The sequence below is a fragment of the Dermacentor andersoni genome, chromosome 6 (genome assembly GCF_023375885.2).
Source record: "Dermacentor andersoni chromosome 6, qqDerAnde1_hic_scaffold, whole genome shotgun sequence".
In the NCBI taxonomy this organism is placed as follows: domain Eukaryota; kingdom Metazoa; phylum Arthropoda; class Arachnida; order Ixodida; family Ixodidae; genus Dermacentor; species Dermacentor andersoni.
Window position 1 is genome coordinate 177,437,214 of NC_092819.1, and position 21,349 is coordinate 177,458,562.

The window sequence follows — 21,349 nt, forward strand, 5'->3', positions numbered from 1 at the left end:
GAATGAAATCTGAAGAAAGAGACTGGGCAAATATCAAAGACACAAAGACAGATATGCTGCGGCAATATGCTTCGTCTTTTTTTTAGTTTTGAATTAGTCTCGGCCATGCCGGAAGATGATGAACACTTGATTTTGTCAATGAACGCACAAATACCGTCTACATTGAAAACGGTGGCTGGATTCGATGAATATATACTAAGCGATCGCGAAATCGGACGTGTATCACATTCTTCAGTGAACACTGTAGCGAATGCAGAATTAAACGCGTCAGCGCAATCGTAATAAATAATATTTTCGTTCAATTTCGTAGTGATCTTAATAGTGCGCACATAAATAGATATGAAGCATAGACAGGGTGCTGCGCTTGTCCTGTGTGTCTCTGAGTAGTGTTCCATGACACAACGTGCAACTTCGGCGAAAATTTGCCAACTAGCCTGACAAGATGTTCTCATGATGTGTGTGTCTTTATAGGTGCTACACGGCCGCAGCGACGCCAAAATTGAAAAATATACTCACCAGAGACGGCAGGCATCATCAAACGGTTGAGACATAATACAGAAGGTAACGCAAGTCAACGAAGTTAGAGCTGCCGAAAGATTACCACGAGCGAAGCACCAGAGAAGTTGATGTATCATGTGAGCCCAGAGTTCGACCAACTTCTGCAGTGCCAGGTGAAGCTTCCTTATCACAAGGGGAAGGACATGGAAAAAAGTTTTCCGGCTGGCGTGATCGTGCAGTTGTGCGGTGTGTTTACTGTGCCGAACATTAAGTTAAATAAGCTATACAGCAGTCTGCTATATGAAATCGTTTGGTCCAATGAGCTTCGCATAGACCTGCTGCGGTAGTTCTGCTATGCGCTGTACATAAGTGACATTGATCTGGATCTGAAAAAAACAGCTTGAGAGAAACCCTGCTGCAAAAGAAAGTTCTAACTGCTTGAAAATAAACAAAAATTTTCTGACTGATATTTTGTTCTTTCTTTAAATCGGATAGCTCTGATTAGCCTACCTTTAGAAATTATTCCGGCGCATTTCAATCTTGTATAAACATCGAGAAATGTATTCTTTGTAGGAAAAGTCATTGCTTCAACACTTGCACCCTCCTCTTGAAAGGTTATTACATAGCTACAATACATGGATCTTGGGATGCTATACTCTTCTTGAGCTTACTTCAGTAAACTTGTCCACGTACTAATGTTGCTTGACCCTCGTGACTTCAGTGGTTTCATTATAATGGCAAAAGTGGAAGGGGGGGGGGGTCTCCTTTCGGCAAAGTCACGAATAATCTTCATAACCAAAGAAAACATGCTCTGCCAGAAACGACTCTTCTAGAACAGTTGAAATACCTTAGCCTCCTTATAGTGTCGACACCGAAACTCTCATGACGGATCACTTCCTGCCAATGATGAAGCTAGTAACATAGCTCTCACACCTGTCCTATGCTTTAAAAAAATCGCAGGAAACTCAGCCTATAGGCTCTGGTAACTTGAGTAATGTACATTCAGCGTACTAGAGGAAGGTCTTGAAAACCATTCGAAATAGAATAGTTCTGAGCAGCTTGCGCTTATGCATTGAATGTAGCCGGCTTGCATTCCATATAGAAAATATTTCTCCACTTCCCGAAGCTACGCGTTCAATAATACATTTGTTAATCATCGTGTCCGTGCCCAACCTCTCCTGACGAATAACCGCCGATTTACACATGCTTCTCCTGCCTTTACTGTTTCTCAACAAAAAAAAAACTTAGGTCTATTTGTGGTTATTGAGTTATTTATGCCTAGATAACGATAGAACAAACAAAGTGCGCTTCAAATTTTAGGAAACATGCAATATGCTCGCTAGGAATTTCGTATTGATACCTTATTCGCTTTTTTATAGATCTGAATGAAGCTCTAGTGGCCTTAAATGTTGTATCACGAAATAAAACTAGATATTAAGAAACACTACAGACATTCTCCATTTGCTGGATAGTTATCGGCACATTAGCGCAAGGAGAGCTATGCAGAAAGTTAACTAGGTATTGCATATTGTTTGGACTAGCAAGTATACTCGTATAGAATGACAAAGGGTGTCTTTCTGAAGGATACGCCCCAGGAAAGCCATATTCTACGCGACGGCGATGAGCGACGGCTTCGAGCAACGAAATGAGCCATCGCATGAACAGACATCTCGGTTCTGGAAATCTAGAATTAGTCGTTTGTCACCTGGTAGGGCTATGAGCGGCTAGCAAGATAGTGAGAAGCCGGAAGTGGATGTTCATTACTCAAGTACTACTGATTGTTGCGGGAAACGAGCGAACGATTGAATTTTTATCCGTGCAAGTATAAGAACTTGCTGTAAGACCTTCAGAAATATGTTACGCTGCTCCTTACAGTAAAACACATCAACATTAATTAATAAAGCACGCGTCACGCCAGTTTGGGCGCGTATTTGCTGCCCTCATTCGGCAACACCGGGGAAACGTCGCTTAAGGTGGTCGTTCACATGGGGTGCGACGTGTAGGCGACGAGTGAGCGCGACAGCCATCTCCATCGCTTCGCCTGTCGCTGTAGCGCGCAAGATTGCTTGCATGGGGTTTATACTTTAATGGTATGCGCAAAATCTGCATCAGATGCTCTTGATAACCTTTTCATGTTTCATGAATAAATGTTGCGACAAAAATCGCATTAGTAGAGCTGCGTTGTGACAGCAAACCAACATGACCTCTGTGGCAATATTCTTTAATATGAGAAATCCTACGAAGCTGCCTTACGCATTTATCATCGCAGTGCAGAATGCGCCCATTTGTATTCACTAATGATAAACTCTGCTCTGCGTTAATGTATTGTGTATTGAATGTCTTGTTCTGCGATAGGGGCTAATAAAGCAGCGAATAAACGACATTTTGCTGCCTACGTATGTTTTGTCGAAACGAATTAGCGGTGTGGCATGGCATACTGGCTTGCGCATCTCGAACAGAAAAAGATGAGTTTTCACACAGATACGTGGCACATATGTTGTAAGAAAATTAGAAGCCGAGGGGTATTGAAAACAAAGTCTGAAAGAGAAAAACAATCTGAGAAAATGAATGCAAGCGGCTTCCGTTTGCGCGTGCAGAGCAAGTCGTGTGTCCGTCGAGCGCATAGCGGGATGGCGTTTCCTCCTCGCGACAAGACCGCAGCCATGGAAGCAGGCTGCATTCTTTCTTTGTTTTTTCCTCTCGGAGTTTCGCCTACAAAGCAACGGGAGAAAAATTGTCGCTCGTGACGCAATTCCCGTTTACCTGGGGGGTATAGCAGCTGACCTAGCTTGAATCAGACGTGATTGTCGGCTCACCTTCAGAAGCTTTCACTCGCACATACACCATACGTCGCGCGGCGACAATTGCGTCGCCCTTGGACTTCATACGGAAGGTCCCAGCGACGGCAGAAATAAGCCTGAAATGTCCATCGCAATAAAACGAGCAGAAGAGGTAGGCCGACAGCGTGAAGCTGCCGTCACTTAGTGAGCGCGCGCGCGGCGCCGTGACGGAATCCGCCCCCTCCCTTACGTCACACGTGAGAGGGCGTTACTCAAACATCTCGTGGTTAATAGCTTTTAATTAACTGCTGCACACAGATTTGAAGATGTTCGTTGGATCTGCCTAAACTCCCTTTTTGATGTGAATCAAAACTGCCGCAACGTCAACGTGAGAAGATCAACCCGCGCAGCAGCATGCGTCGCCATCAGAGGACGTGGTGCGAATCGTTAGGCGTGAACTGGATGCGATGGCGCCCGTAGCTTTCTGTTCGCGTAGCCCTGATGCTACCACATTTCAATTCCTCTCGTACAAGCCATACGTCGCCAGGAACTTGAAAACATTGGTTTACATTCTGTGTATGCTGTCGCCCATCCCAGAGCTAACGAACGCCCTTCTACTGTTTTCGCTCCACCCCAACGCTTCTCTCCGCGTTATCGCAACCCGACTGTGTGGAGAACTGCGGAGGACCAACAGATAGGTTTCACCTGTCGCCGCATTGGTCATGTTGTCCGACACTGTCGCAACTCGTGGCCCTCAACACCTCACACGCCGACCAACCTGAGCTGTTTTGATGGAAATGCCCGCAATGTTCCGCCCACCTCCGAGTCTGACAGCGCCGACAAATCTGCTAGGAACACGTGGTACAGCCGCTCACCATCGCCGCGTGGACACCAGTCTCGTTCACCGCAAACACGTCGCCTTTCGTCCCCGGCGGCGTTTGGCCGCACCCTTTCGTAAAACTAAGAAATGCGGCCCTCGGAGGTGGTGCTGCATTGCCTACTACAGCAGCAAATTCTCTGTCTGTGCCAAAAAGAGAAGTGTTTTTGGCGTTAAAATAGACGGCATACCTGTTCAAGCACTCGTCGACACTGGAGCCCACGTATCTGTGACGAGTGCTTTCCCTCCCGCTCGGTGATGGAGTAATTTTTCTCGGCAGGTGGCAGCAGGCGGCTGGCGTAAGCTATCACGCTCTCGGTACCATTCTACTGTTGGGCGAGAACAGCGCCGATGCCATGCCCGTTTGCATCAGTGTGGACTTTGGTCGGTGCAGATGGATCAATATAATCTCCTATGCTTCCAACATCCCCGTAACATATTGGTGAGAGGTGCGGATACCACGGCTGGAAACGGAGCTCCGCAGTAGACGTCGCATCACCATCCGCACCACGAATGACCGTGAGCACTCGGGATCAACGTGAGTGCCGCCTCATACGTCACCGTCACATGCTACGTCGCTGTCACCTTCGCTTGTCATTGTCCGACCCAATGGTCCTGGAACTTTCTGCAGGACTGATGGCGCCAACATCGAAGAGTGGGTGGCCATGTACGAACGCGTCAGTGGAATCAACAGATGGGACCCTATGCTTATGCTAGCTAACCTATTGTTGTACCTAAGAGGCACGGCAAAGTGTGGCACGAAAGCCACGAAGAGGAGATACCAAGCTAGGACCAATGCAAAGTGAAATTGACACAGTTGTTTGCCAAGCAGCTGGCCGTAAAATTGCTGCAAAGCAGGAACTGGCCTACCGTGCCAAATCCCCTTACTTCTGTTCTCTTTGCAGTTATCGACAACTGCCCTCACGACGTTATCCTTGTAATGGACTTTTTATCCACTCATTCTGCTCTCATCGACTGCGCCACCGGCGTTCTTCAGTTGGAACTGCCTCAACTGACCGATGCTCCGAGCACCGCCCCACCGCACTTGTGCTCGCTTCAAGATGTGCGTCACCCGAGGCAGTTACCCGCATCACCCGAGGCAGACACGTCACTTGGGACGCCCCGCTACAGGTTCCTGACGGTGAATATGTGCTTCCCCCCGTTATCAGCGGGCTTTTATACTGGAACGTTCCTGGTCCGCATACGTTGGTCACGGTTACTAACGACGTCGTTCTACCGCTTCTGAATTTCAGCCTGTGCCCTCAAGTGATTTCAAGTGTGAAATTGACAGTCTGAATGCCGAAATTCGCTTATTAGCGCCAATTGCAGCTCACAGCTCTGGTTCCTAAGCAGATGACTTCGTGAAAATGATTGCACCTGACCTCACCTCTGCAGAGGCCACGAACATACGTCACCTGCTTGAATCGTACAGCGACATCTTTGACTTCGGCGACAGGCCTTTAGGCTAAACATCTGTCGTTCACCACCGTATAGACACTGGAGACACGGATCCTATTCGTCGGCGTCCCTGTCAGGTATCGCATGCTGAATGTCGAGTCAGCCAATCAGAAGTGGAGAAAATGCTTCGCAAAGGGTTCATTGAGCCATCAGCCAGCCTTTGGGCTTTGCCTGTCGTCCTTGTGAAAAAGAAAGATGGTACCTGGCGTTTTTGCGTCGATTATCGCCACTTAAACAAGATCACGCGCAAGGACGTCTATCCACTATCACGCATCGATGACGCCTTGGACTGCTTGCACGGAGCTAAATACTTCTCGTCCATCGATCTCCGATCTAGCTACTGGCAGATTTGAGCTGATGAATTAAACCGCGAGAAGAAGGCCTTCATCACGCCAGATGGCTAATATCAGTTCAAAGTCATGTCCTTTGGCCTATGCAATGCTCCTGCGACAATTGAACGTATATTGGACTCTGTTCTGTGAGGCTAGAAATGGACTACCTGTCTTTGTTACCTTGACGACGTTATTGTTTTTTCTCCCACGTTCGGCAGCCAAATTACCCGACTCGCCGCAATTCTTGCGGTCTTCCGAGAAGCCGGCCTTCAACCGAACTCCACGAAGTGTCAATTCAGGCGCCGTCAGACTGCAGTGTTGGGACACCTTGTTGACGCATCCGGTGTCCATCCAGATCCGGAAAAAGTTCGCGCCATACGCAGTTTCCCTATGCCACGTTCTGCTTCTAACGTACGCTGCTTCGTCGGCCTGTGTTCTTACTTTCGCCGTTTCGTCAAAAACTTCGACGACGTTGCTCGGCCTTTCAAAAATCTTCTAAAGAAGAACGCGCCAATCTCATGGGGTCCGAAGCAGGCGCACGCGTTCGCCGCTCTCATCGGGTTTCTGACCACCCCTCCCATGCGTGTCCACTTTGATCCATCTGCACTGACCAAAGTCCACACTGATGCAAACGGCCACGGCATCGGCGCTGTTCTCGCCCAACAGCAGAATGGTACCGGGAGCGTGATAGCTTACGCCAGCCGCCTGCTGTCCCTTGCCGAGAGAAATTTCTCCATCACCGAGCGGCAGTGCTAGGCTTTAGTTTGGGCTGTCGCCAAATTCCAGCCATATTTGTACAGCCGCACGTTTTCGGTCGTCACAGACCACCACGCACTATTCTGGCTGTCTTACCTAAGGACCCGACTGGACGGCTTGGTCGCTGGGCTTTGCGGCTTCAGGAATTTTCATTTATTGTAAACTGTAAGACTGGACGTCTCCACTAGGACGTTGACTGCGTCTTGTGTCACCTCATAGGTCTCCTGATCCTGTTGCGCATACATGATTCATGATCCGGTGACCTGCGTGATGGCTTTGACTGACATGACCGACATGCGCGCTGAACAACAACGCGGCGCATCCTAATGTTCCATCATCGCCTAAGTGCAATGTGGCAGCACCGACGGCGGGACACCTTGGAGTTTCGCGTACATACGACCAAGTACGACGCCGGTTCTTCTGGACGAGTCTCTACCGCTCCGTGCGTCGTTATGTCGCAATCGTTATGTCACAACTTGCGACTTGTGTGAGCGCCGGAAGAAACATCCCCTGCCACCTGTCAAACGATTCCCTACAATTGAAGTTCCCTCTGAGCCGTTCTTTCGTGTAGGCCTTGACCTGCTTGGCCCTTTTCCGACGACGACTAGGGGGAATAAGTGGATCGCCATCGCTGCTGATTACGCGACACGCTACGCGACAACAAAGGCGTTGCCGACTAGTTGCGCAACAAACGTCGCCGATTTTTCTCCTTCATGACATCATTCTCCAGCACGGTGCACCTCGACAGTTACACACAGACCGCGGCCACTCGTTCCATCACCCACCCGCAAGCGAATGGTCTTACGGAAGTCTCAACCGAACACTCACAGAAATGCTGCCAATGGACGTTTCGAACGATCGCCGCCACTGGGACGCCACGTTGGCCTACGTGACATTCGCTTATAACTCGTCCCCACATGACATCGCAGGATATTCACCCTTTTGCCTTTTGTATGGTCGCGCCCTCACATTGCCCTTTGATGCTACCCTACCTTATGTGCCCCGTGTTGCCACTGAGTACGCTCGCGAAGTCATCGATTGCGCTCACATGGCGCGTAAAATCGCCCGATCTCGCTTATTAGCCTCACAGCATCTGCAGAAAGAGCGTTACGGCCGGTGACATCGCGATGTTCACTTCGCCCCAGGTGCTTCGACCATGCTTTAGTCAACATGTTGTCGGGTCGGCCTCTCCCAGAGGCTTCTGTCTCGCTACACAGGGCCTTATGAAGTCCTACGTCAAGTTAATGACGTCAATCACGAGATCGCCCTGCTACAGTTTGATCCATCCTCAAGTCCGCCGCCTGTTGACGTCGTGCGCGCTTAACGGCTGAAGCCATTTTTCGCTCGCAGGTCTTCGCTTACCTGGCGCCGAGACGGCGCTTCACCGCCCCGGCGTTCTGTTACAGGAGGACAAACAAAAAGAAGAAGATCGCGAGACGCTGGCTGCTGCGGTTTGTTGGTGGTGAGCCATCTTAACTACTCAGACTGATTTTGTATATATATTGTAAATATAGTCTTGTATAGTCCCAACATCGCCGTAATGATATGGCGCTCGTGGAAATAAATCGCTTGTTAATCAGTGCTCTGTCCTGTGTTACACCGTGCAAAGCTGCTGCTTAACAAGAGTACCGAACAGCCCAAATGAACACGCTGGATAAGCTTAGTTTCGAGTCACTATATTCTGTACTGTTCGTACTCTGTAGTTTCGCGCGTTATAAAACAATGGACAATGTTTTTCGCCATAACACATACAAGTAATCTAGCTGGCATGAAGTTCAAGCCGCGTGGGGTTTCAAGTGCGACTCACTTGAGCTTCGCCGTAGTCGGGACAGTGGTGGAGCATCTCGAGGACTCACGGTTATGGGAAGCCCGGCCATGGTACCTACGTAAATGGACCAGTTGTCTCACACTGTGCACTACAGATCTAGGCTGAATGCTTTGTTAGAGTTTCAAGCACTTACGCCAAATCATTCTTCACAAGACAAACTTGTTATAGAGAATGTTTATCGAAGCAACAACAGGGATATGTGCAAAGCTTCTAGTTTATTATCTGGTGAAACGCCACTTACGGTTCGCAAGCGTTATGCACTGTGCAGTCTAATAGGCTCATCTTCTTGCGATGTCTCACCACTAACAGAAATAAAGCTTAGCACATCAATCGATGATAGCGAGATTCTCCCTTACCTCTCGCACTTTGACATTTTTCGGAAAGGTAGACCCGATAACTCGAGCGATGGGGTTGTATTAATCGCCACTAAGCGGAACCTACATTGTCTACTTCTACACCTCTCTTCACAAGTGGAAATGATTTGGATTCGATGCATTGCTACACTCGCACATTCTGATTGGTATTGCTATCGGTCCTCTAGTGCCGACAGTTCTATCACGCCTTTCCTTCATGAAGCCTTAAATACGTTAACAAAAACATATCCTAACAGTCCTGTCCTTCTGCTTGGCGGTTTTATTTTACAACTATTGATTGGTCCAATCCTGCTTCTACATTATCGAAAAGCAGCCCCGCTAGCGATTTCCTAAACACGTGTATAACGTTCGGCTGGACGCAGCTCGTAACTGACTCAACAAGCGTTACTACTCACTCGTCCAACGTTTTAGATCTTGAATTAAAAACTCACCCTGGTAACTTTACCCCGGTCATCTTATTGCACGATTTGAGCGACCACCTGACAGTACATATTTCGTTTCATTGCAACCTACTAAAGAAACAAAAAAATCGAAAAACACTTACTCTCTATGTAAAGGGGACTATGTCAGCATCAACCGAGAATTATCTTACTTCCATACATTCTGCGCTAACTTTCACAAAATTCTCTCGAGTCGAACTGGCTGCTTTTCAAAGCGGAGATGCATCGCCTTATACGTCTTTACATTCCCACCATTACAATAACAAAAAGAACAACATCACCATGGTTTAATGTATCCCTCAAACGACTAAATAATAAGAAAAGAAAAAAACCTCTGTTTCGACCACCCAAAGATCTAATTCTTCTTCCACATGGTAGAAGTATTACGCAGTCGAGAAAGAATGTCGCAATTTAACCTCTTAAACTAGACACAAGTTTCTTTCTATCACTTTACCAGCTATGCTACAAACTAATCCGAAGCGATTTTGGAAAACCTATAATCCTAATCAATGCAATGAGATCTCACTTAACAATAGTTCCGGACTTCCGATCCCTGAGACTGAGGTTGCAGATCTTCTTACCACAACATTTAGTTCGGTTTTACTAATGAATTATCTGACAGCTTGCCCGATCCACCCTACTTCACGTATCCGCTCATGCAATATATCACATTCGTTCCCATCGGCATTGTCAAAGTAATTGGATCATTGAAAAACTCGTCATCTACGGCAATAGACGGTAATGCCAAAGTGCTAAAAATACTGAACATGTGCGTAGCCTGTTTAATCATTCATATTCCAGGAATTACTTAACAGCGCTTCAATTCCACATGACTAACAGGTGGGCAAGGTCAACCCAGTCTTCAAAAAGGAAGCCGATCATCACCAAGTACCTACCGCCCTATTTCCATAACAAGCATCTTGTAAAATCATGGAACATATTTTATACTCGCATACAGCTAACTTCCTAACATCCGTCAATTTTTTTTCACCCAAGTCAACATGGTTTCCGCAAAAATTATTCCTGTGACATTCAACTTGCTCTTTCCTTGCACGACACACATTTAAACCTACATCGTAACATCCCGACTGACACAACATTTATATATTTTGGAAAAGTGTTCGATAAGGTCCCTCATGGCAGTCTCTTAATAAAGTTCTCCCGTCTTAACATTCATCCTTGTGTTCTAAGTGGATTCGTTTTTTTTTTAACTGTCAGCAGTTTCTATACGCTAACTCACACTCTTCATCCTTAACACCCGTGCTTTCAGGCGCAATTCAAGGTGCCGTACTTGGTCCCCTGCTTTTCTTAATATACATCAATCACCTGCGTTGCAATATTTCTTCTCATATCCGAGTCTTCGCAGATGATTGTGTGGTTTACCGAGCAGTTACTAAACCCACCGACCATTTAGCGTTACAAAATGATCTATCGCGCATACAAAACTGGTGTAACACTTGGCTCACATCACTAAATGCAACTAAAAACGTGTTATTGTCTATTCATACTAGTCCTAACTACGATATGCCTAATTATAGCATCAATAACAAGCAGATTGCACCAACCGATTCATTTAAATATCTTGGTGTGTAAATCTCGCGTGACTTAACATGAACCTGTCCTGTTTACCACATAATAAATTCTGCTAATCGAACTCTAGGTTATCTAATCCGTAACGTTTTCCTCGCTCCTCCCTCTATTAAAGAACTTGCTTTTCTCACCTTTGTACGGCCCAAGCTAAAGTATGCCTATGCTATTTCTGAGTCCTACCACAATAACCCTATTAACACCCTAGAGTCGGTTCAGAACCGCGCGACACGATTTATTCTGTCAACTTATCCCTACAAGTCAAGAATCTCAGCACTAAAAGCCCAAATAAGCATACCCACTGTAGCCTCACGCCGTAGAATAGCACGCATTAACCTTATTCATAAATTATTCCATTGAGTTTGAGTTTGAGTTTACATTTATTCAACCACATGGCAGGTACATGAAAGTGCACATGGACGTGGGTAGGTGTGATGGGAAAAAAGCTGCATTTAACAGCTTGACTGGCCCCATCACCCGGAAAACAACATTATATTACAAAATTACAGGCAGCGGAGAGCGACAATACAAAAGGAACACACACGTGGCCCGTCACAGCAAAAGCGGAATAAATCTCTGAAATATATAAAAACAACATTAAACAACAACGCAAGAGATTATTGCATGACATTAATTAACCATCACAAAAGTGACCTGATCTTACATGAATAGGACATTCAGGACATTCTATGTAGTATATCAGCATTAGACAAATTACGTAAACTTTCAATTGTCAATTTCAATTTGTTCAGTAAACTCGGAAGGCAGAAATGTAATGTTTGCAGTTCATAATTAGTACGAGGACATGGTACATACCAATTCTCTGTATGTCGGATGCGGCGACTGGCCGGATTTTGCCATTCTTTGCCTTTTGACAACCCATACATAAAAAGAGCGCATCGTATTGCCCGCACCAGTCACTCTAACACGGTATATCTTCCACAAGCTCAGACCGTGATTATTCAGCAATAATATTTCTGCGCACAACACGAGATTGGAATGGCCTGCCCACGGAAGTTGCCACTATCATCGACCCACTTGCATTCAAGCGACGCATCGAAAATATCCTTTTGTAATTTGTAGTAGTTTTTTATTGTCACTAAACCCCCCCTCCCTCATGTTATGTCTCAACAAGAGATGTTTGAGGAAATAAATAAATTGTGCAGAGCTTTCCGTGTTCAGACAGGATGTAGAGAAATAGGCAACTTCTCAATATTTATTTCAAGTAATCCATAAAGGCCCTCACAACGAGGGTATTACATAGGGGGGTGACAAAAATTCTACAAACATCTAGAGAAGCGTAGTCACGGAATAGGCAACAAGAATATTAAAGCAGAACAGCAACACTCAATGAGACATAATGGAAAAACGCAACATAAGAAACAGAACACAAACATATATATATATATATATTGTAAGCACTATTAACGTACTTCGTCGTTTTCATTTGTACATAGCCATCATCATCTTCACTGTTCTTCGACTTCTTCGCGCGTGAGCTGGGGGCGTTGCCTTTGGTGGAATAAACAGCGCTGGACAACTTGATCGGTCTCGGTATTATAAAGCGGTGGAGGTACGTCAAGATCCCGACGTCCTCTCGCGTTCCCGTCCTCCCTGGAGCTCCGTTCCGGTCGCCGCCTGCACCCAGCTACCCCTACAACAATGGACACTTCCGACCCCGGCCCTTCCGGCGCCTCAAACCCTACCACACAGACGACCCCACCTGCGGCGCCCTCTTGGACTGTGACGAGCCCTCAGCGCGATCCCCCTGTCTTTGCGGGACTCCGCGGTGATGACGTAGACGATTGGATCGACCACTACGACCGCGTGAGTTCTTGTAACAAGTGGAACGACACCCAGAAATTGAGGCACGTCGCCTTCTACTTGACCGGTGTTGCAAAGACGTGGTATTTCAACCACGAATCCGACATCGCGGATTGGTCCACGTTTACCTCGAAGCTGCGGCAAATCTTCGCTTCCTCGTCTGGCCGTGCAGAAGTCGCCAAACAGAAGCTGGGAACGCGCCGCCAACTTCCCCAAGAGTCTTACACCTCATACATAGAGGATGTCTTGGCTCTGTGCCGCCGTGCGAATCCTAGCATGACGGAAGCCGAACGCGTTCGCCACATCTTAAAAGGCATTGGGCCTGTCGCGTTCAACGCCTTAATCGTGCAAAATCCGGCTTCTGTCCAAGACATCACTTCAACGTGTCAACGCCTCGACGAGCTGCAGTCTATTCGTCTTCCACATGACAGCAGCGATCCTCAGGTTGCTCATTCTCCAGATCTACGTGCTCTTATCCGCACCATCATCCGCGAGGAGCTTCAACTACAAGACCTAAAGCGTCCCCCTGCTGCCTGCGCACCAACCCCCACCTTCGACTTGCGCGAGGTCGTAAAGCAGGAGTTGACAGCGATGACTACACCCACGACGCATCTTGCTCCGGTAGCGCGCTCCACCCCTACCTACGCGGATGTTGTTTCGCTACCCACCCCTACCGTGACTTCCGTGCCTACTGGCGTTTCCTATGACCATTTGGCTTCGATGGGAACCAGAGCACTTGCTGCGCCATCGTACCCTCAGTGGCGTCCACCTCGTCCTGTTTGTTTTTACTGTGGCATACGCGGCCATATATCTCGCTTCTGCCGCCGGCGCCAGCAGGATGAAAGGCGAGGCTATGCTGAGCACGAAAGAGACCGCACTCGCCGATCAGACGACTACTATCCCGGACCGCACTCATTCCCTCAACAGCGTTCTCCGTCTCCACCAGCTGCTCCCAATCTGCCTCATAGTTCCCGTTCGGCCAGACGTCGTTCTCCATCCCCTTACCGGCGCTCTACATCACCACTTCGTCCCACTTCCCATTTTGTCGACCAGCACTCGGAAAACTAACTGTTGCAGTTTTTGGAGGGGAAACTGCTTCTTATCGGTCTTCAAAAATTCCTCCTGTTCGCCCGGCCAACATGCTTTCTGTGACTGTCGAAGGTGTTCCCGCATCAGCTCTCATCGATACCGGTGCCGCCGTTTCTGTTCTTCGGAGTGATCTGTGTTCCCGGCTCCGTAAAGTAAAAACGCCTTATCTTGGACCTATTTTGCGTGGCGCTAATAATGCATTCATTCACCCTGACGGACAGTGTACTGCTCGTGTTCTCATCGACGGCATACGCCACCACATCGAGTTTATCATCCTTCCAACGTGTATCCATGAACTTATACTTGGTTGGGACTTCCTACATTCTGCTTCAGCCGTCATTTCATGTAGAGAAGAAGTTGTCCACATCACAGATACAGAGCTTGAACCTGTTGCGGACTCTTCACTTTCATGCGTGAACTTGGTCCTCGCTTCAGACTACGTCCTGCGTCCTGGTCACGAAGACGTTGTAGCCGTAACGTCCAGTCAGATCGCCGACGGAGACGCCCTAGTCGCCCCTTCTTCCCGCTGTACTTCTCGCGGAATTCTCATTGCCACCTGTCTCGTCCGGTTTTCACGCGGCCGCGCCCTTCTGTCTGCTTGCAACACGACCCCAGATCCTGTGATGCTGCCCAAAGGGATGACTGTGGCAACCCTCGCCGACACTCAACCAATCTCTCTAGTCACGCTTTGCCCTTCTTCATCGCCAGCACCAACCTCAGGTTTGGATGATTCTTTCCCTCCTCCAGCCGTTCTTGGTTCTGACCTAACAGCCGCGCAGTCCGAAGCCTTAATGGTGGTCTTGGCAAAACACAAAGCCTGTTTCGATAGCTGTTCCTCTGTGTTGAGCCAAACTCCTGCGGCTACACACCGTATCGAAACCGAAGGTTCCGCTATAATACGACGACGCCCCTATCGTGTATCGCCGTCCGAACGAAAGGTCATTGAACAACAGGTCGCTGACATGCTTGCGCGGAAGATAATACGACCTTCATCTAGCCCATGGGCGTCTCCCGTGGTCCTGGTAAAGAAGAAAGATGGCTCAGTTCGCTTTTGCGTGGATTATCGAGCGCTCAATAAGATCACACGCAAGGACGTATATCCAATACCTCGAATTGACGACGCTTTGGACACACTACAAGGGGCGGAGTATTTCTCCAGCATTGATCTTCGATCAGGATATTGGCAAATTCCGATGAACGAGACTGACAAAGAAAAGACCGCATTCGCTACACCGGATGGCCTTTATGAATTTAACGTGATGCCTTTTGGCCTTTGCAATGCTCCTGCCACATTTGAGCGCATGATAGACAACGTACTTCGTGGTCTAAAATGGAAGACATGCCTCTGTTATCTGGACGATATTGTCATCTTTTCGTCTGACTTCAGCCAACATCTTCAACGATTAGACGAAGTTCTCAAGTGCCTTGCGAATGCTGGTCTCCAGATCAATACAAAAAAATGCAAATTTGCAACCAAAACAATAAAAGTATTGGGTCACGTCGTCTCAAAAGATGGCATCCAGCCTGACCCCGACAAGATTAGTGCCGTTCTTCAGTTTCCTCGCCCCCAGCAACAGAAAGATCTACGTAGTTTCCTCGGCTTGGCGTCATATTTTCGTAGGTTTATACGCAACTTCGCAGCAATAGCAGCTCCTCTACACAAGCTACTGGTTACCGGTGCCTCTTTCACGTGGACTAGCGACTGCGAGTCGGCTTTTCAAGCTCTTAAGCGGCATCTTACTTCCGGACCAGTGCTTCGCCACTTCGATAATCGTGCCCCCACCATGCTCCATACTGACGCAAGCGCACAAGGTATTGGCGCAGTACTTCTGCAACGTAATACAGCATCTAAAGAGCAAGTCATAGCATATGCCAGCCGAACACTTTCTCCAGCTGAGCGGAACTACACCATTACAGAGCAAGAGTGCCTGGCTATCGTTTGGTCGATTCAGAAATTTCGCCCATACCTTTACGGCCGCCACTTCACCATCGTCACCGACCATCATGCTCTGTGTTGGCTGTCATCAATGAAAAACATGTCAGGACGCTTAGGACGCTGGATACTCCGCTTGCAGGAATATGACTTCACTATAACGTACAAGTCTGGAAAACACCATCATGATGCAGACGCATTGTCTCGCTGCCCACTCTCACTCTCTCCAGGTAACGCGCCGTCGTCTTCCCAACCACGCCGTTCCGATGCTACGCCTGCCTCTCACCAACTCTCGATAACATCCCTGGACCAAGTTACGCTTTCATCACGCTCTGATTTCGTCTCGCTTCAGCGGGCCGACTCCTACTGTCGAGCTCTCATGGATCGCCTTAGTGGGTTCACCAAACCGCCCAACAGCCGCTTGCGACGCCAACTTCGACAATTCCGCCTTCAAGGTGGCGTGCTACACCGCTACATTTACCACCCAACAGGTCACCGGTGGGTCCCAGTTCTACCTCGCTGCCTTCGTTGGCGGGTATTAGAGGCACTTCACGACGATGTATCGGCTGGCCACTTAGGCTTCCACAAGACTTACGACCGCATAAAGACCCGCTGCTTCTGGCCTGGCCTATCCTCAACGGTGGCCAAATACATTGCCTCTTGTGCGTCATGTCAGCACCGCAAACGCTCGACATCCCCTCCTGCCGGTTTACTACAACCTCTCCCTTGCCCGGACGCACCTTTTGAATTTGTTGGCATTGATTTATATGGTCCCTTGCCGTTGACACCCTCCGGTCACCGTTGGATTGTCACTTCGGTCGACCATTTAACAAGATATGCCGAGACTGCCCCTCTGCGATCCGGCACCGCTTCTGAGGTCGCCGACTTTTTCTTGCGCGCCATCGTCTTGCGCCATGGGGCTCCTCGCGTTCTTCTCAGTGACCGTGGCAAGGCGTTCATTTCACAAGTCCTCGAGGAAGTTCTTCGAGCCACTAATACCGTCCACAAATCTACGTCCACTTATCATCCGCAAACCAATGGCCTTACTGAGCGCTTCCACCGTACGCTGTCTGACATGATTTCCATGTACATCCGTCCTGACCACACTGACTGGGATAAAATTCTTCCTTTTGTGACATTCGCATATAACACTGCTATTCAACGAACTACCGGCTACAGCCCTTTCTTCCTTGTGTATGGACGATCTCCTTCCACCATATTCGACAGAGAACTATTTTTCGCACCTTCTTCGCCTAACGCGTCGCTTCCGGAAGATTTCGCTGCCCGAGTTGCACATTGCCGTCAAATCGCCCGGCAAAGCACAGAAGCTACCCAAGCTGAGCGCAAGCGTTACTGCGACAACAAACGCCGTGACCTACGTTTTCACCCTGGAGACCAAGTCCTGCTTTGGACTCCAGTCCGCACCCCAGGCCTCTGTGAGAAGTTCCTTCCACGCTACATTGGCCCATACACCGTTGTGCAGCAAACATCTGCAGTGAACTATCTCGTTCGCCCAGTACACTCCGTCACTGACCGGCGCCGCCGGAATGCTGAAATTGTTCACGTCTCGCGGATGAAGCCCTTCACTCCCCGTTTAGATAATCTCTAATCTGCGGCCAGGCTGGCCGCTTCCATGACGGGGGGAAGTTAGTGTAAGCACTATTAACGTACTTCGTCGTTTTCATTTGTACATAGCCATCATCATCTTCACTGTTCTTCGACTTCTTCGCGCGTGAGCTGGGGGCGTTGCCTTTGGTGGAATAAACAGCGCTGGACAACTTGATCGGTCTCGGTATTATAATATATATATACATATATATATATATATATATTAAAAATCAAAACGTTGCGGTAACGGAACAAAACTAGAAGAAAAGCTACTCATTGGATTACTTTTTTAGAAGTTCATGAAATTTAGACGACTTCATTTCAGTTGCGATTGAAGCAGACAGCTGGTTCCCCTCAATAATTGTTTTGGGTATGAATGATTTCGCAAAAGATGAAGTGTGGCAAATGATGCGTTTGATCTTCAAAGGATGGTCACGGCGTGGAAAGACCGCCGATGGTGATTGAAAGAAATCGTCACGAAGCAACGGATGATGGTAAATTTTGGACCCGCCGTGGTCGCTCAGTGGCTATGGTGCTGGGATGCTGAGCACGATGTCGCGGAATCGAATCCCGGCCACGGCGGCCGCATTTCGATGGGGGTGAATTGCGAAAACGCCCGTGTACTTAGTTTAGGTGCACGTTAAAGGACTCCAGGTGGCCGAAATTTCCGGAGTCCTCCACTACGGCGTGCCTCATAATCAGAAAGTGGTTTTGCACATTCTCCGCTAGGGGGCCGTGGAGTACTCACGTGCCTCACATGGGCTCCTGCGTCATGCGCTCATTTCTAAAAGAAAGGCCACCCACCCCTTTCATTCTGCACCGATAGAATCGGCAAGATTCAAGGAACCAGCGGATACCACCTAAATTAAATGTGAGTGCGTTTTTGTCAAGATTTCGAGCTTGGTCTTCGCCGACCACCCTGCGCCTTGCTACGCCTAACGCCGCGCGAGACCACGGCGGTCCGCCGGGGAGAACACCTGTCCCACGTGCAGCAGGCACACGGCGCGTGAAAGGAGTCCGACACCGCTCGACGCCGCACGAGCAACAGGCGTTGCACGTGCACTATGAGCCGAAGCCGACGCGTCCAACGCCCGAGGGTCGTTTCGCGGAAGATATGATAGGCTACGTGCCGTTCTGAAGTCACGGGTCAAGATGGTTTTCGCTTCGCCCGGAGAGCACCCGCCACGCGTTCGCCACCGTCGCCATGCCAGTTTGAGCCTGGTGACACTCGGCCCTGCATCCCTCGACGAACTCCGGGCAAGGGAGGACCTGGAACTTCGTGCCACTCGTATGCTGGGCCAGTGGCTCAGTCAACGGGCCACCACCATCAATGTCCCTGTGGATCCCCCCCCTGCCTACTACCACTTCGAAGCCTCTCCAGGACGGCCCCCCAGTACAGGAGCCCCATGCTTCGGTCCCGCTCCCCCCCTCCGACGACGAGGACATGGATATGTCCAGCTCCCAGAAACGCGCCCGCGAGACGGAGAGCGAGGACGAGGAGCCAACCGGGTGACGTAAGCAGCCGTCGAGCTCTCCCCCCAGCCCGGAGCAGCACACGGCAGCCAGCTGCCACGCGTAGCAACCGGACCACGGCAGCGCCGAGTCTACAGCCGCCTCCTCCGCGTCCCCCCCCCCCCCCCCCACCCCGAGCAAGGGCGCGCGGCACCATCCTCGACGCGCCGTCTGCTCCTGATGGCGGCGCGTCCCCTGCAGCGTCTGCTAGCGAACCAGCTGCAAACGAAAGCGCTGCCGACGCGATGAAGCTGACGGACGCAACGCCCACTGTTTCGTCACATCAGGGCCCTGATAACCCCGCGGCGCGGTTTCTGAAGGACCCACCATGCCAGCGTTCTTCGCGGCCGAAGCCAAAGGGGAAGAAGAAGAATCAGAAGAAGAGGAAGGAGCCTGCCCATGTTTCCCGTTCGTCTCCCGGAGCAACGGACGACTCGCGGCGCCCACCCGCTACCCTGGTCACGCGCAGTGTGCCTACATCCGCAGTACAGAGAGCGACACCATCCGCCCGCGAGTCCACCACGTACGACTTCACGCTGGTGCAGTCAAAGAGGGACCGGTGGCGTGCACGAGCCTTGGAGATTGCTGCACTCCCGGTTGACCCTGCGGTCGTCGGTACGGTGCTCTTCCGTCCCTCGGCACCCGGTGGAACCTTTCGAGGAGCACTGCGCCTCTCACTCGCTGCATCTCTCTATTCGCGGCCCGGTGTTGCAGTGGTTCGCGTTAACCATAAACGCAACATCGTGGCAGCCGATACTACCACCCGGGAGTGCCTGGAGGAGCTGCTGGCAGTCACTGAGCTGCACGGAATCCCAGTGACTGCCCGAGTGCCAGCCGAGCGCGGCAAGAGCACGGGCTTCCTGCACGGGGTAGTCGGGTTACCCGCCGACACAGACCTGCTGGGAGCCATCGAGTCGAGCGTTCCCGTGCTGTCGGCAACGAGGGAGGAGAGCACCATCACCATCCGATTCGCGGGACCGGTCCCCCCTGAACACGTGCGCCTCTTCAAGCTCGGGTTCAGGGTGAGGCCTGCCAGGCCCCGTCCGGTGTAATGTCGGCACGTGCTGGAGTCCTGCAGATGGCCGACCGACTGCATCTCATGCGGCAAGAGCCACGCGGAGGGCGCCTCCTGCCAGAAAGTCCACTGCAGGGACTGCGGGGGCCCTCATAGGGCCGACACTCTCGCCTGCCCCAAATGGCAGGAAGAACGGGAGGTGGCCACCATCATGGCTTCCTCCGCCTCGGCGTTGTCGAAGCGTGCTGTCAGGGCAGCAGTCCGGGAGGAGAAGCAGCCGCAGCAGTCCTCCTCATCTCCGGCGCGGTCCTATGCGAGCGTGCTGAAAGGCCCCAGCCCTGCACCCAGGCATCCGGTACCAGCCCCTCGTGCCTCTCAACGCCAGCAGACGCAGGATACTGCTGCTCCACCCGCCCAAACTACTATGGATCAGCTGGTAGAAAACCTGCTGCTCACCATGCAAGCAGTCAGCAGCATGCTGCCAGCTGACCATCCGCTCCGGGCCATCTGCCTGCAGGCAGTGGCATGTAAACAGCGACACAATCACCATGGCTAGTCGCCCAGCCAAACGTCGGCCGCGCATCATGCAATAGAACGTGCGCTCGCTGCGCCGACGACACGCCGAAGTGGCCGAACACCTACTCCTGCACGAGTACGACGTGCTCGCGTTGCAAGAGACATACACGTGCGACGGGGAGTGCAACCATCCGGGATTCGTGGGATACCACAGTGCGACCACCTGCGAGTTACGGACTTGCGCGAACGTGCAGTGCTGTGATCCGCTCCATCCACCCGGTCGCTCCCGCGCGTCTATTTACGTCCGTGCGCGCCTTGCCCAAGCCGTCGTTCGTGTGCCCGACATCGTTCCCACCTCCGTAGAGTGTGTGGCTGTGACTGTGCGCGTTGGGGGGGCCGACACTTGTGTCGCCAGCGTGTACGTGCAACCCGTGCAGCGATGGGATACGTCTTTCGTGGAGAGCCTTACCACGCGCATCAATGGTGACTGTGTTGTGTGCGGCGACTTTAACTCTCACCACACGGCATGGGGCAGCAGCCGCTGTCAGCCTAATGGCAAGAACCTGCTGAACTCAATCCACTCTTCTGGTCTGCTGATCATCAACACCGGCAGTCCCACTTTCGTGCGTCAGAAGGTGCGCGGGAGTGTGATAGACTTATCGCTGGTTAGCGAACGGTGCCACTGTGAGTGGGTACGCAGCCCTGACACTCAGGGGTCGGATCATTATCCGATCTCGCTTGACCCGCTCGGTCTGAGCCGCGACGGGACCTGCACCTATCGCATCACCGACTGGTCTCTGTTCAGGACGCTCTGTGCCACGCCCCCTCCGGCGAACACCGACTTCCTCACGCACATATCGAGGTGCGTTGTCGCCGCGACCAAGTCGTGTACGGTGCCCGCTGGAACGCCGGCGCCCGACAT

General features: G+C 50.4%; 1 protein-coding gene across 1 annotated transcript in view; it reads right to left on the reverse strand.

Moving 5' to 3' along the window:
• The window catches only part of LOC126523916 (uncharacterized), a 469,956-nt gene that overhangs the window by 416,523 nt on the left and 32,084 nt on the right, over nt 1-21,349 (reverse strand). Inside the window, exon 2 of the mRNA XM_055066991.1 lies at nt 8,509-8,583. Coding sequence (XP_054922966.1) covers nt 8,509-8,578 — 70 coding nt within the window. The 5' untranslated portion in view covers nt 8,579-8,583. The remainder of the gene's footprint in view (nt 1-8,508; nt 8,584-21,349) is intronic.